At 45.5% G+C, this 14608-nt stretch overlaps 4 protein-coding genes and 1 pseudogene across 5 annotated transcripts; all 5 read right to left on the bottom strand.

Annotated features, from left to right (window-relative positions):
- Positions 1–1764: 1764 nt before the first annotated feature.
- TEOVI_000281100:pseudogene lies at positions 1765–3000 on the bottom strand (annotated as a pseudogene). Its single transcript has one exon. A coding segment is annotated over exon 1 (1236 nt).
- Positions 3001–3777: 777 nt separating this feature from the next.
- Positions 3778–5352, bottom strand: TEOVI_000281000 (XRN 5'-3' exonuclease N-terminus, putative; the record flags this gene model as incomplete). The annotated part of the gene is made up of 1 exon (XM_067225829.1): positions 3778–5352. One exon carries the CDS (start codon positions 5350–5352, stop codon positions 3778–3780), a length of 1575 nt encoding a protein of 524 aa, XP_067081930.1.
- Positions 5353–6617: 1265 nt separating this feature from the next.
- Positions 6618–7613, bottom strand: TEOVI_000280900 (1,2-Dihydroxy-3-keto-5-methylthiopentene dioxygenase, putative; the record flags this gene model as incomplete). The annotated part of the gene is made up of 1 exon (XM_067225828.1): positions 6618–7613. The coding sequence occupies one exon, from the start codon at positions 7611–7613 to the stop codon at positions 6618–6620; it is 996 nt and encodes a 331-aa protein (XP_067081929.1).
- A 1115-nt stretch (positions 7614–8728) lies between these two features.
- On the bottom strand, positions 8729–10147 carry TEOVI_000280800 (uncharacterized protein; the record flags this gene model as incomplete). The annotated part of the gene is made up of 1 exon (XM_067225827.1): positions 8729–10147. One exon carries the CDS (start codon positions 10145–10147, stop codon positions 8729–8731), a length of 1419 nt encoding a protein of 472 aa, XP_067081928.1.
- Positions 10148–10772: 625 nt separating this feature from the next.
- TEOVI_000280700 (uncharacterized protein) lies at positions 10773–14186 on the bottom strand (the record flags this gene model as incomplete). The annotated part of the gene is made up of 1 exon (XM_067225826.1): positions 10773–14186. One exon carries the CDS (start codon positions 14184–14186, stop codon positions 10773–10775), a length of 3414 nt encoding a protein of 1137 aa, XP_067081927.1.
- Positions 14187–14608: the final 422 nt, after the last annotated feature.

Genomic DNA, 14608 nt, shown 5'->3' with positions numbered 1-14608 from the left:
AACATAAACATAAACATAAACAGGGATGAATGACCTATGAGGAAGAGGGTGGATAAAAACAAAATAATAAGGATGGATGATACTCGATTCAGTGTGAGCTGAGTTAAAAATTATGTCTTCAAAATGGCTCTACTGCCGTCAGGCTGACAGGAAACTATTGACTGTCATCATTAGAGGGGAAGATAATGCATTTGAGTGCCAAAACTACAAATGGCTCTCGCGCAACAGGACAGGGGCCACATCCCCACGGCATTAAATGGTTGCCACTGGCCCAAGGGATGCTGCGCTGTATTGTTTCAACAGCACATAAGCAAAAACACATAAATATGTGCAACACCGATTATCTCGGGATGCTGATGCTCCCACTCGCCTACATATGAAGGCAGTGGGTCTCAATGCATACCTCGTTAAATGTGAACCCAACGATAACGATATTCTGTGGGACAGATTCAAATAGATGAGACAACAGAGTAGTGTGCAGGCATTCAATACGTACAACAGTCAGACCTGTTGAGTTTGATTTAGTATTCAATAAGCGCGCTCTTTTTTTTTGGGAGAGGGTTACTTCTATTTGCTATATTATTTTTCTTGAACTGCAATGCCTTGCGTGAAGAAAATTATGAGGTGAAAAAAAAAGGTGTCAAGTTTTTGCTGTTATGGAATTGGTTTTTTTAATGCTTACTTGCTAAACTTTTTTTTTTTGGAGCAGAAGTGTTTACACATTTTCTTTTTTTCAACTCATCATCCTGTCTTCCATTTTGTTATGTAACTGATCTTTATACAAATAAGAATGGATATTTGCAATGGAGAACGTATCGGTAGGATGGATGTGAGTTCTGACCCTTTATTCTGTGATCAGTTGTGGGATTTGCAATATATCTCTCGTGCGTTTTTTTAGAAAAAATATACCAAAGGATGAACAACTTAATGGTAAACGTTGGATCTTTTCTGCCGAATTTTTTCTTTCTTTTCTTCCATAACTTTTTTTTCTTGGAAGGTGGTTCTTTTCTTAACTTCTACCAAAGCATCGCCGCGTTATGCAGTGCAAAGAGGCGAGTTTTTTTTATGTCGATCGAACCACCCTTTAAAAACAAGCAAAACCACGGATACGTAAACGTGTTAATGAGGTTGAGTGATAGCTTTTGTGACCAATCACCTCACGTGTGGTAACGGTAAGTAAAACAAAACGATGTAAAATGCGGCAAGGCAACAACGCATATGCGCAGTCACTTATATACGAACAAATAACGAAATGACATATATATAATGGCAATTCATAAAAAGTGAGAGTAACCATGCCTTTGCAGTTGTGGAATCGTTGTTTTCCCTATTTCATCGATTCCCTTGGTGGTTTGCCTTCATATGAAGCTGTGTCGGGCGCTTTCGACATACCCATCAATGCAACAATTCAAACTTGCACTCAGTCACTTTTTCCTTTTCCCCGTATCGGCGTGAGCTCTACGCTATTTCTCCTCCACTCTGTAGATATTGAGACGCTTGAACGATAACGTATATGAAATGCCCAGCAGTTGCAACCGCAAGCTTACACATGGATCACTGGACCTTTCCCATGCATAAAGCTAAATGCCATCTCCGAGGCAAGGCAAGAGAGTCGTGAAATACATGATCAAACGAAAAAATACGAAATGAGGCGACAAACGGCGGACTTCGCTCCGCCCAATAACTCAAATAAATAACACGCACCATATCCTGATTGCTTTACATAACATCCATCTCGCCACCCCTCGTCAGAACAAACAATTCTTAAAGACTGTTGATCAAATCTTTCGTAATGTTCTTGTGATGTGCCTCGAGTGTGCCGCCGCCGATCTCAAGCAACTTCGCATCCCGCCACAGCCGCTCCACCGGCATATCACGCGCATATCCCATACCACCCATAACTTGCATGGCGTTGTCAGCCGCCCGCTTCGCAACAGGCGCTGCAAACAATTTTACCGCATCGCTCCCCAGGCGGTTGCAATTTCCTGGCGCCACACTCCTGCTTACAGCATATGTAAGTGATTTGGCCGCCTCCGTTTCTGCAAACGTCTCGGCAATGTAGCGCTGAATCTGTCCATAATTCCAAATGTGTTTACCAAACGTCTTACGCTCATTGGCATAACACGTCATGAGTTCCACGCAACGATCAGCAATACCCACCGCCATTGCGGCCAATGTGAGACGCTCAACCTCCAGGTTACGCATCATTGCCACAAGCCCTTTCCCTTCAGTGCCGAGCAGATTCTCCTCTCCAAGCACCACATTATCGAAGAAAAGTTGACACATGTGAGACCCACGCATGCCGCACTTGTCAATCTTCTTCCCCACAGAAAACCCCGATGCACCCTTCTCTACAACGAACGCGGTGATTTTGCCGTCAACCTTTGCATACACAAGAACAAGGTCAGCAACGGTACCATTTGTCACCCACGTCTTGCCACCGTTAAGAATATACTTTCCATTACTTTCTTTTGTCGCAGTGGTCAGCATACCAAGAACATCTGTACCCGCACCGGGTTCCGACATGCCCATTGCACCTATGTGCTCGCCTGTAAGCACTTTGGGGAGCCACCGCTCCCGTTGTGCCGCTGTGGAAGCATGATAGAAGTTGTTCACAAAAAGCATCGAGTGAGCCAAGTAGGCGAGACAAAAGCCTGGATCCACTTTGGAAAGCTCGTGGTGGATAACAACCGCTGCCGTGGCGTCCATTCCAGCACCACCGTCTCCCTCAGGAATGGTTACACCGAGTACACCAAGGTCACCCAACTCGCGTAGGAGATCAACATTAAAATGCATGTCAATATCGCTCTGTTTTGCCTGCGTTTCAACCCGCTCCGCTGCGAATCTTTGAACCGTTTCACGCAGCATCTTGTGTTCAGGTGTTGGGTTTAAAAGATAATCCAAGTTAACGGTCGTCGAAGGAGAGAAAAAACGGAGACCACATGGTGCTACCAGCGCAGTGTAGTGTCGTCTAATAGACGCTAAACGATACGAGCGCATGCTCAACAGGGGGAAATGAAACAAAACGCTCAAATTCAATAAGGCTCCTGTTTTCCCCCTCTTTTAATTCCCCACAAGTACAAGTTTCTTTTTCGATAATACCAACGAGATGCCGCAACAATCCACTACCCTCCCGGTAGTGTCAGCAGTTTCCCCCTTAATTTTCCACTTCCCCCACGATTATCCTCTACCCACCAGTTGGCTGCGCAGCGTCTAAGCACAGCACAAACAGTCACCGGCGCGTGAAAAAAAAAAAACTTATTCTGTCAAAGGTTTGTCGTCCGATGGCCTCCCGTTTTCGCTTGTTTTTATCCCTACTACTTTTCCCTTCCCTTCAATTTTTTTTCAGGCACTGCGTATTTTGGGATGCAACGATGTGTGCAGACACTATCGAGGGAAGAACGAAAGATAGGAAGAAGGCTACAAAACAACAAGTGTATTACTAAAAGTGAAGCAGAAGCAAATCCACAGCAAAAAAGGGAGCTCATGTAAACCTCCCCCCCCCCTTCTTTTACAGGAAGCCACAAAGTGAGGGGAGCGATGCGGTCAGCTCACGCTTGCACAAGATCAAACAACAACAACCACAACAACCGACAAATAAGGTAGCGACACTTCCCTTCCTCGAACCAATCCTTCGTCCCTCTTCTCCAGCTCAGTTTCCAACCACTTTGCCGTTACCGAACCCGACAATATACCTCAAAACCGACACAAACAATATCAGGGAGAACGTACCGCCGTAGTTTTAAAACATACAAACTGCTTTATGCCATCAGCCATTCATTTTACACCTCCATCGCAGACTCGCACATCTGCAACTGCTTGCTTCTCGGGATGAAAGCTCATGAAAGTAATCTTCCCATCCTCACTCTCCAAGAACCTCATGTGTCGCACCTGCAGCAGGTCCTGCTCCGCAGCAGTCAATTCATCCACCTTCACCTGAGACATTAAGCGACGCGTTTCATCCAACAGGAACTCTGAAGAGAAAGAGTTCGTCAACTTTTCACCCTGGTTAACGCTCTCCTCTTTTATTACCATGTGAATTGGAGAAGAAAAGCGACCACGGAGCCCCAATACAGCAATGCATTGTTCCAACGGTGAAAAGCACGGTAGAGGGGATTCCGACACGGGTCGGATCTTTCCTAACAATCCCTTAACGTGCGATGCTCCCTTCAGCATCCCCGCTGTCGGTTTCTTCGTATGTGCTCGAAATTTGTAATCGTAGCACTGACCGGCCACGATGGATCTGAGAGCCCACACTGCACCTTTCAACAGCTCCACACCTTCCTCTATCGCCTCCCTCGAGAGTGGGGACTCCTTCATTGTCATTTGTTTAATTTTAGACATGTACTTGGCCGGTGAACTGACGTCTTTCACTGCCATTACGGCGCGCAGAAACTCAATATCCACATCGAAACCCTCTCCACGTATGAGTGATCTCTTAAAATAACCACAGTGGAGACGAAGTTCTCTGTAACGACGCCAGAAAACAAGAGCCACCTTTCCAATTCCCTCAAACCAGTCGCCTCCACTAAGCAGCATTAGGAAGACGAAATCAATACGATACGACGGTAACAAATCGGGTCGTATTTGATTCCCCGGTGAAGACGACCCCCAGTGTTTGAAAAGTTCACCAACATCGGTCAGAGCGTAGTCTCGGGGATCCACTATGGTGAATTTGGTATATGGAGTGCAGGCAACACCAACTAGCACCAAGTCGGAATCATTTCCGACGACTATAATTTCATCATCTCCCGTATATGTTTGTGACTTCCGTTGCTCCAGCCAGATGGTACGCAAGACACAAACCACTTTTAGCTCGCCTTCACCACCTTCAGCGCAGCCACTCATAATAATTGTGTAATTCCTTCCCTCTCCCGGTGGCACACAAAATTCACCACCAATCCCAAATGCACATCTCACCGCATCTTCGCACGCAAGTAAAAATTCAGACCCCGCGATAATTTCTTCGCGTGAAAATGAGATTTCCTGCCCAATGTAGTCGTGATTGTATCTTAACTCGAGCGAACTTGTACACTCGCTACTGTGTCGCTTGTTATACGATGCACGCCGGGTCTTCTGTGTCTGAAGTTTGGCGCAAGGCGCAACCCCGTCAAAGAGAATCACAAGGGTTTCACTGGGGGGAAATGCGGAAATGAGCTTCTGCACAGCCTCAACTACTCCTTCAATCACTGACTTGGTGGTGAAAACATTGGTTGGCACGATATAATGAACAATGGCATTCATATCTAAAAGCAGGTGGTTGGTCCTCTTGACGACACCGTCCCTGCCCCTGCTCGAACTTCTGACGAGACCATGTTTCTCGACATAATTTCGTAGCCCCTTGGTGCCCATAACAATTTTCTCTGTGGCACCTTCCCTTCAAAAATAAACAAATAAATAAACGCAGTTTAGGGTAGCGTAGAGTAGTGTAAACGGGAAGAAAAAGTAAACTCAGCACTGGAGCAACGGCCCTTGCATGCGAAAACAAGTGCACTGAGGGAAAGAAAAGGTGCTATTTCTTTAGGAACCGGAATGTAAATTACAGCATCTGAGTAAAAATTCGGGCAATCAGTAAAACCGCAGAACATCGAAAAGAGGCGGTTATTTCACGGAGGAAATGGCACACAGATTATGATAAGGCAATGTTTTCCGTGGTTCCGCCACAAGCGCGCACCACCTAGTGGGAGACACGGTGAAGTTGAATGTCAACACGACAATTTATAAAATTCTCATTCCGAAAAGTTCTATAAACGGTCATCACATTCACACGTTGCTCCTCTGACAATATGAAAACTGATTGAGCCGCATTAAACATCATTTCATGTACATCTCTCACCTTAATCACTTATTTACTGGATTCTCGGTAGTAAAGTCGCTCCATGTTTTGCGAAGATGCCTCCACACACACACGCACACACGCCTACAGTAGCACCAAATTGCATGAAACATTTCTGAATGTAATGAGTCATTAAGACATAAAAACATATGAACATATAAATATATATATATTTATATGTTTTTATGGGTGTACGGATGAAGTAACACCACGACATTTGTGCTCGCACCACCGCAAGCAGATTCAACCTTAATGATTTTCACCAGCTCTGGATTTACAATCATCAGCACCTGCTTTACTGTATTAATGCACCGTTAGGCGAGCTAAACGTATGCACACACATTTCTCCCCTTCTTTATGGTATTTTTTTTCTTTTCGGTTTTGACTCAACAGAAATGAATACCTTGTATACCTTTACTCTTCAACATTACCGAAAGTGATGAAAGTGTTGAATTATTATTATTATTATTTTGACGGTTGTGCGCGTATGTCCGTACGGCATCTGTCCACTTTCCCCCATCTAAAAAAAAAAAACAGCTCAACCTTGCCCACTTTGTTTTTTATTTCCTCCACAACCACTCCATCCTTCCCCACTCGAGCAAACCACATCCCTTCCAGACATACTTTTTCTTTTTCTTTTCATGCCTTTGTCCATGTGGTGATGATAATTGTTATTAGCGTAAAATAACAAGACGTAAAACATGAAAAAATAAATAAATAAAAATAAAGATAAAAATGAAGATAAAAAAGGAAGCGTGGAAAGGCATCACCTGAATTACAACTACAATTTCTCCACCCACTTCTCATAACCCTCCCAGGGAGTGGACTCTCTGCAAATATCTTTTAATCCGCCCTCGCCCTGCTGGAACACCATAAAATGAGGAATTCCAGTCACCTTAATGAACGGATGCGTGCGGTAGAGATATTTTGGGTTACCCAAATATACGGAGCGTTCAACATTGCATTGCACATAAACGACGCGGCGCTTCTCCTTCGCTGCCTTCACTGCGCGCTGCACCATTGGCTCTGCAAGAACACACGGAGGACACCACGACTTGTGGGTTTTGGGATGCGACACACCTTTTATAAGCACCACAAGGATATCACCGGGTTGCAGTGCGGCTTTGACCTTCTCAAGTGTAGCATCGAAGTCCCTTGGATTTTTTACCAGAATGTTATCTGTATCATTCGCTGGGCCCATCGCTGTTTCGACTGGCGGATTGTTAATAAAAAACATGTGCTCCTCATGCGCTTCCACCGCTTCCTTGACAAGTGCTTCGGAAAGTCCAGCGGTGTCACGAGGAATGGGGCGAAAGGTTTCTGCGCGTCTGAAAAGACGGAGGCAAGTGGCGGGTCCCGAGTTGGAAGAAACAACTCGATGATACATTCCGGGGGGGAGAACAATCACGTCACCCATTTTCCCCTCAATGCGTACCCACTCATCCTTCTCATTGCGCACATCCACATAAATAATACCACTTTCCACAATTCGCATTTGTTCATCCACGTTAAGGTGTTCCATACTCTCATCCTTCGACGATGTGGTAAACGTAACCTTCTCCAGTGTTTTGTAACCGAGGTTCCAAATGAGTCGCTGGGCGTACGTACGGCCTTCATCGTCATCGGGGTGGCGTTCGTGAAGTGTTGCGACATCTATGCTGCGACTATAAACAAGAAATGTTTCCAATTGCACATCCGTCACGGGGACGTCTGGTGAGCAGTGACATGGTGCAGTAATATCACCCTCTTGTGTGTTCAATAACCAACTGCTCGGCATTGTTTGATTCTTCCGTTTTGTTTTCTTTTTTCTTTTTTGCACCTTTAATTAACTTACCTGCACGGGTTTCGCAAAAGTTGACGATGTCTGTAACCTCGATGGGCCCCTAATTAAAGTCCACGATATCGGGAACGGGAAGGAAGAGGAGAGCACAACACACACACACACACACACACACACACACAACCAAGGAAAGAAAAAAAAGGAAAGGAAAGGATAAAAAGATTTTTAAAATATATTTCAAGAATGGTTAAAAAACGTATTGAACAGTGATTGGGAAGAGCTCACAAAACAAAATGATGTTATTAACTCTCACAAAGTTTTCCCCACTTTTGGAGTCCACATGAATGAGCTGAAGTATACCGCGCAGATTTGTGGTTTCACACATCTCCATATTTTGGGGGAGGGGGGATCGAAACCGAACCACAGTTAAATGTCGTGTCGCATCATTTCAACAGGACCCGAATGTTTGCCGTCACTTGAAATGTATTTTGACATGCCTCTCATCCGGGTGATGTTAAGGGAAAAAGGGAAAGGCAGTAAAACAAAAAACAAAAAAACAAAAAGAAAAAAAATAATAACAACAACAAACAAAAAATAAATACCAACTACGCGTGAGAAGGCGAAACTTAAAATGTTATGATGATCTGGACATAAGCCGTCCAACCAGCCCCCGTACAGTTATGGGTTGATTTAATATGTGAAGATGCCAATTTTTTTTTGTAATTGCGGCCACATTTAAGTGTTATACCCAATTTATTACCATTCTTAACACCAAATAAACGTCGACTAAACAACATATATAACAGTCAAAAATAATTTAGAAAAGAAAAATATAAAACAACTTTTATATACGTTACGGAAGTGGACAGGGGGATCGAAATAAGCTTGCGGTGTGCGTGGAGAGGGAGGGGAAAGGAACAATAATAACAGTGAAACAAGAAAAAAAAAAGGAAAAAGGTCCGGAGCGAAAAAAAAAAACAAATAGAATTAAAGTGGCCCAGCTATGCAGAAGTTATGGAACGGTACGAAAAATATTAAACAGGAGTAATGCACAAAGAGGGGGAGAAGGGAAGATGGCACGACATAAAGTACTGACGCGACTTGCGCCGACGTCAGGTCTTTCCGAAAGTGCGTTCATTCATCACTGCCATTATTTGATTCCTCAGACTTCTTCTTATGATGGGCTTGATGATGAAGAATATCAAGTTCGGAATGAAACCAGAGAAATCGGCACCGATGGAGCCGATCTTTAAGTTATCGCACCTGCGATATATGGTCACAAACCCACCACCTGCTAGTAAAATAATGAGATCAACCTTCAGGGCACAATTCTCTACCTTTAGGTCAACAGTGCCGTGCGTGAAATCAGCCGACTTGTTCTTAGCATTGCGATACGAATACGACAGCGTCTCCAAGACAATCCGGCGCAAATTTAAACATATTCTCAGGTATTTTCCCCCTTCCTCCAGTGAAGCATAATTGTGGCTCAACTCCACTGTTTTCATCTTGATGGGTCCAAGTTTCACTTCGTATTCCCTGCGTAGGAAGCAACTGACAAAATGTGTGGGCTCAGCCACCAGCTCCCGGCCACACAGCTCCTGCTCCATCAAACTAAAACACGAGGTAATCAAATCAGGGAGAATGGGGGCCATGTTGTTGCACTTCAAAACAATCTCTCTAAGCACAAAGCATCCGGAGCTGCGGCTAAAGACATCCGCCCATTGTCGCATCATATTCTTTAGGTTCACACATTCACGTTCCTTTGCCACGGTAAACTCAAGGAGGTCCATGCAGCCCACGGAACTACCGCTTATGTTGCAGCTTTCATGTCTCTCCTTACCATCAAACCTGAGGCCTTTGGTACCATCTTCCGAAGCGGTGGCGCAGTTTCGCTCAATACCCACACGATGCACACCAATTCTTGCGACACCAATTTTCGGCATTGCTTTCAGCCGTTGCGCATTCCCTGATGTGTTTGTTGTTTGTTGAGGCTTGGAGTCGATGGTACTCCCCTCTTCCTCGCGTTTTGCTTCACGTAAAGCAGTAATGTTAGCCCACGGGAGAGTTGGTGTCCGGGTGGGGCCGCCCCGCCGCAACATTTCATCATCCTCCTCCGGTAACAACAGGGGCTGCGAGGCAGCGGGGTGTGGTGCAACAAATGGAGGGATGAATTTCACATCCCAAGAAGAAGTATCCACCGGGAAGGCAATGGCAACTTCGTTATACGCATCATGCTGCGAAACGTTGCTAAGTGGTTTACTCTTCATTTTTTCTATTTTGGCGGCAGCCTCCGCGGACAACGTTTCTTCTTGCTCATTACACCTCCTCACTGGTTGCGTGTCCTCTACGGATTGTATAAGGTACTTTCCGCAATGCGGCGCCAAGTCCACTTTGCTGTGCACGAACCGCACAGCGTCCTCCACATCTTTGTTAAACTTGAGTGCGGCAGCAAAGTATTTTTTTCCAGCATATGGGAAGAGGGCCTGCAACAACAACATGTTGCCCTCCTCCATAGCACTTCCATTATTCATTTAAAAGCGACTACACACTTGTGATGATGAAGGGAAGAAGTCTGAGAAGGAAATGATAGACGCGCCTCCACACACAACCATAAGGCGGGTGTCACCGTTTGTTCAAAGCACCGCGCCAACTTAATGCGTTAACCAAGTGAACAAAAACAAAAACAAAAAGGAAAGTAACCCTAACCACAAATAATCAAAAAATAGTAAACGTAAACATGAATCTAAGAAAAAGGTATAGGAAACGAAGGTATAGAAAGAAAGGTAATCTTTTACACAAAAAAGACCCATTGTTCAACTATCACACTGTATGAGAAAATTACCCTCCTCCCACACACTTCAATAAAACCAAAAAGATAAAACAAAGTAATGCGTGAGGTCACGAGGATAGAGTGCACCCAATGACATTTAAAAGGTAAAAAAAAAATGAGTGCGCCTAAAACACACGGCATACACACTTCACAAAAAAAAAAGCAAAAAATAAGTAAATAAACAACAACCAAATACTCAGCTGAAGTACTAGCAATGTTATAAAAGAATAAGTCACCATCTATGGCATCTTTAAAAAAAAAAATGCACCACTAGCGCTTCCATTTGACAAATATATATATATATATATATATATGTATACGCCCTCTCAAGTAGACTTCAAACAGCGCCGAACACGGGCTGCAATACATGGAAACGTGGGTTCCCACATCTTTAGGCACTCCGCCTCACGATGCAGCACTTCATCCAACACACATGTTATCCGCCTATCCGTATCAGACACGAGACCGGGGTTACATAAGTTAAACCTGCGCTCCATTGCCTCACGGAGGTGCAACGCCACAAAAGTTTCCGGCGCTGGACGCTTGCGGCGCAATGGAGGGGTGTAATCTGACACCATTAACACAATGCGGGATGCAACTGCCTCAGCTGCTGTAAGCCATTCCGCGCCCACGCCATCGCTTTCCCGCGGGATGCATCGGTAACGGATGAAACAGGTTAAAAGTAAGAGAGACCAAAGAAGAGTGTTGCGCGGGTGAGCGATAACCATGTCATCCTTCATACCGTTCAAACAGGGACGGGACACGGAATCGTTATTTCCACACAAGTTACCGGTGGAAAAAACTTTACTGTGGCGGAATTCTTCAATCCAGCGACCGGTAGAACTGCACAGTGATGTAATGCATGTCAGAGAGTCCCAAACAACGTCATGCAACGCACAGAGGTTACGCCTGAATTCTTTGCACTGCCCAAACTCATCGAAAAACTGCGAGAGGAAAAATGTTATCTCCTTGTACCCCACATTATGGGTAGTATGCGCATTACGGAAATCAGCATGCGTCATTTGTGCATAAGGCACCGTCTTCACGTCGTGAGTGACCTGCCCAATATCAGAGCCAACCATGGGGCGAATGGCAATGTTATGAAACAACTCCCCTATAAACAATGGAACAACGCGGAGAAACACACTATTGCGCATGAACGTCTGACGCTCCGCACAAGCAGCTTCTTTCATAGCGTCCATACTGTTTGGTTTTGTGTTGCTCCTTTCCAAAGCCTCACACTGCGCTTCCATGTAAAACCCCACAAGAACCGCCCGTCGTAGAGAAGCATTCAGTCGTGGGAGATCTTCCAGTAGACTTGAAACGATATTTAGAAGTTCAGCATGAGGCTGCCGGATCTCGTGCACGTCTGCCACAACGCCTTCCACGCCGCCTTCGTTACGAAGGCGGGTTCTTTGGATCGCTGCGTACCGAAATGCACCCAACCAGACAAAAAAATCCAAAATATTGCAACGCAGTGCACAATTCACACAAGTGTCATATTTCAGCTCTTGCTCTTTGCCACATTCACCACAGCACTCTTCTGACTTGTCATCACTGTCGGGAGCGGGCGTCATTGACGTCCGGCACAAGTCTGTGAAACGGCTTTGCAAGGCGCACCGCTCCGCCACACTTTTCGCTGGAAGAAAAAGAGCCGAGTAAAAGTTGTCAGAACCGCTGCTTCTCACCCCCGCACGGTTCAAAATTACCCCCGTGGCGAGGCTTCTACAGTTATGGAACAGCCTCTTTACAATGCACAGCACTCTGCACGAACGTGGAATGCACACAGCAAAAATATCGACCCCTTCACCTCCGCGAGCACTCCTCCGCTCAATGGGACAGATCACCGTCAACAGAGAAAACATAGTGATAAAGTAAGCAGAAGAACCAGCAGTGTTTTTCACGGCTGCCATTGCTACGCATAACCACGAGGCTGCTGTGGAAAGCCTCTCTGATTCCACAATAGATTCATACCACTTCCTGCTACACCTGTTCTTTGTATCGGACAGAAGCATGCGAAGTACATGCACTAAAGGCTCAATGCTATCGCTTGACAAACTTCTTCGCCGGCAAATGTTGGGAAGAACGACGTCGATTACGGATAGGCAAGTCCCCCTTTGAAGAGACGAATCCTGTAGCATAGTGCACAAGCATATAAGATCCGCATCGTGAGAATAGCCCTGTATGCCAAAAAAATTTATGGCACGGATCTCATACCGCTCAAGTGCTTCCAAAAGCATAAACGCACACCCCTTTCTAGAAGAATTTGTTGATGTCCCCACCCGCACTGCAAGCAACTCCTTGAGCGGCCCGATAACCTTGTGAAGTTGCCGCACGGAAGATATGTGAGGAACCCCATCGCCAATGTACAACTCCCCCAATATCTTGCACGTAAGATTGCAAAGGCCTTCGAACGACGGCGTGTAAGGCTCACCCGTGTCGTTACTTCGCCCTTCAATGGACATAAACCCGTAGTGACACAGGGAAATGAGCGATCCCGCCTTCTGCCAATTGGTATTCATCGCCTCAACACTGCGCATACTCTTTCCTCCACGCCCCTCTTCACTCTTTTGCAACATGTGAAATACGGCAACTAGGGAAATCTTAGTTCGTATTGCTGTCGCGTGTATTTTAGTAAATGAATCCCCCTCAGCCATGTCACCCCACAACATCAACCCACCCTCAGCGACAGTCCTGATTTGGTTTAAAGACAAGGACGCCCCTTCCAAATGAGTCCTCAATCGGTTCATAGCATACAAAAGTTCTCCTTCAGCTCCCTGCTTGCCCGTGTGATCCCCGCGAAGATGATGCGCATACCGCAGTAGTGTGATGATTTGGTCAATACTCAACTTCACAAAGGGAGTACTGCACGAGCGAAAGCATTGCACTAAACGATATATAAGGCGCCTCTGGCACCTGCTCATTACCGTGCCGTGCTGCAGAGATTCCCAACGCGACGGCTGCTGATTCAGGGAAATTAGCAAACTCACAGCAAGGTGGTGATGCAGCCGATCCACAAGCGGCTCAAGGTATGCATCCACACGTTCTAAATGGACTGCTCCACCAAGTGCAGGACAGAAGAACTTTAAAAAAAGTAGCAGAACGAAAAAAACGGGATCTCCTCCACCTTCCATGCACCCAAACCTATCCACAACCAGTCCGTCAGCGTTAGCGCCGCTTCCGGAATTAAAGCAACTGTTGTCTTGACGATATGTGCCTCTAATGCCGCAAGGAGGGGACAGGTCGCAACCCTCTTGCAGAAATTTCTCGATGGACAAAAATAATCCTCGTATAAGCTGCACTGAGTACCCATACATATACAATGTCTGTAGAATAGACACAAAGGAGGCGAAGAATGAGTCCCTGTGGTCCGACGGGAGACAAATAACTTGGGCCTCACCTTCAACAATCTCCTTCCCTCGCCCACGGACTGCACCACCGCGGTAACAGCGGAGAAAGATTTTCAGAAGATGTGCAGTTAGAACGGGGTGACGCACATTTAACCCTGATAGTCCCTTAAGAAGGTGGGCAACATGTTTCCCCCGATGAAAGTTCGGGAGCGCTGTTAGAAATGATAACACAAATGCATGGACGTCGCGTGGAGGTATGCGCAACTCTCCAAGGGAAAGTACGGTGGTGCTTATCGTGTCCGCATCGTAGAAATGGAGGGAGCGGTATGCCTGCCGGGCCAATGCTGCCAAAACAGGGACACACTTAGAGAGTGAAGAAAAAGCTGGCATGAATAGAATGTCTCCTCTTTTTTAATATATATATATATATATATATAAGCAACAATTAGAGCTGAAAAAGAAAAAAAAAGTCGCAATTGATTTTTTTTTAAAAAAGAAAGTTCAAAAGGTTGAGTGCACATATTCACAACCCTGCGGATTCGTATCATTAGCTCATCATGTATTGTAAACACCACTCAGGCTGAAGAGTCGGAACCAATGACATGTCCCTTGGATAGTCCCACGTACCACATGAAAAGGCACAGAAAAACATTTAAAGAAACAATGAGTCGCCGCCGCCGTGCTTGTCTTGGGATAATAAAAAGGCAACCAAACAAACACCCAACCAATGCCACGCGCTCACACAAAGATGCGCAACGGATCAAAAGGAGATTGCCAGAGCGTCTTCTCGCAGATGTCACAAACAAGAGCAG

This window comes from Trypanosoma equiperdum, assembly GCF_001457755.1.
Source record: "Trypanosoma equiperdum strain OVI genome assembly, contig: ctg_612, whole genome shotgun sequence".
NCBI lineage: Eukaryota > Euglenozoa > Kinetoplastea > Trypanosomatida > Trypanosomatidae > Trypanosoma > Trypanosoma equiperdum.
Note: the sequence above shows the minus strand (reverse complement) of the source record. Positions and strands in the feature narration are given on the sequence as shown.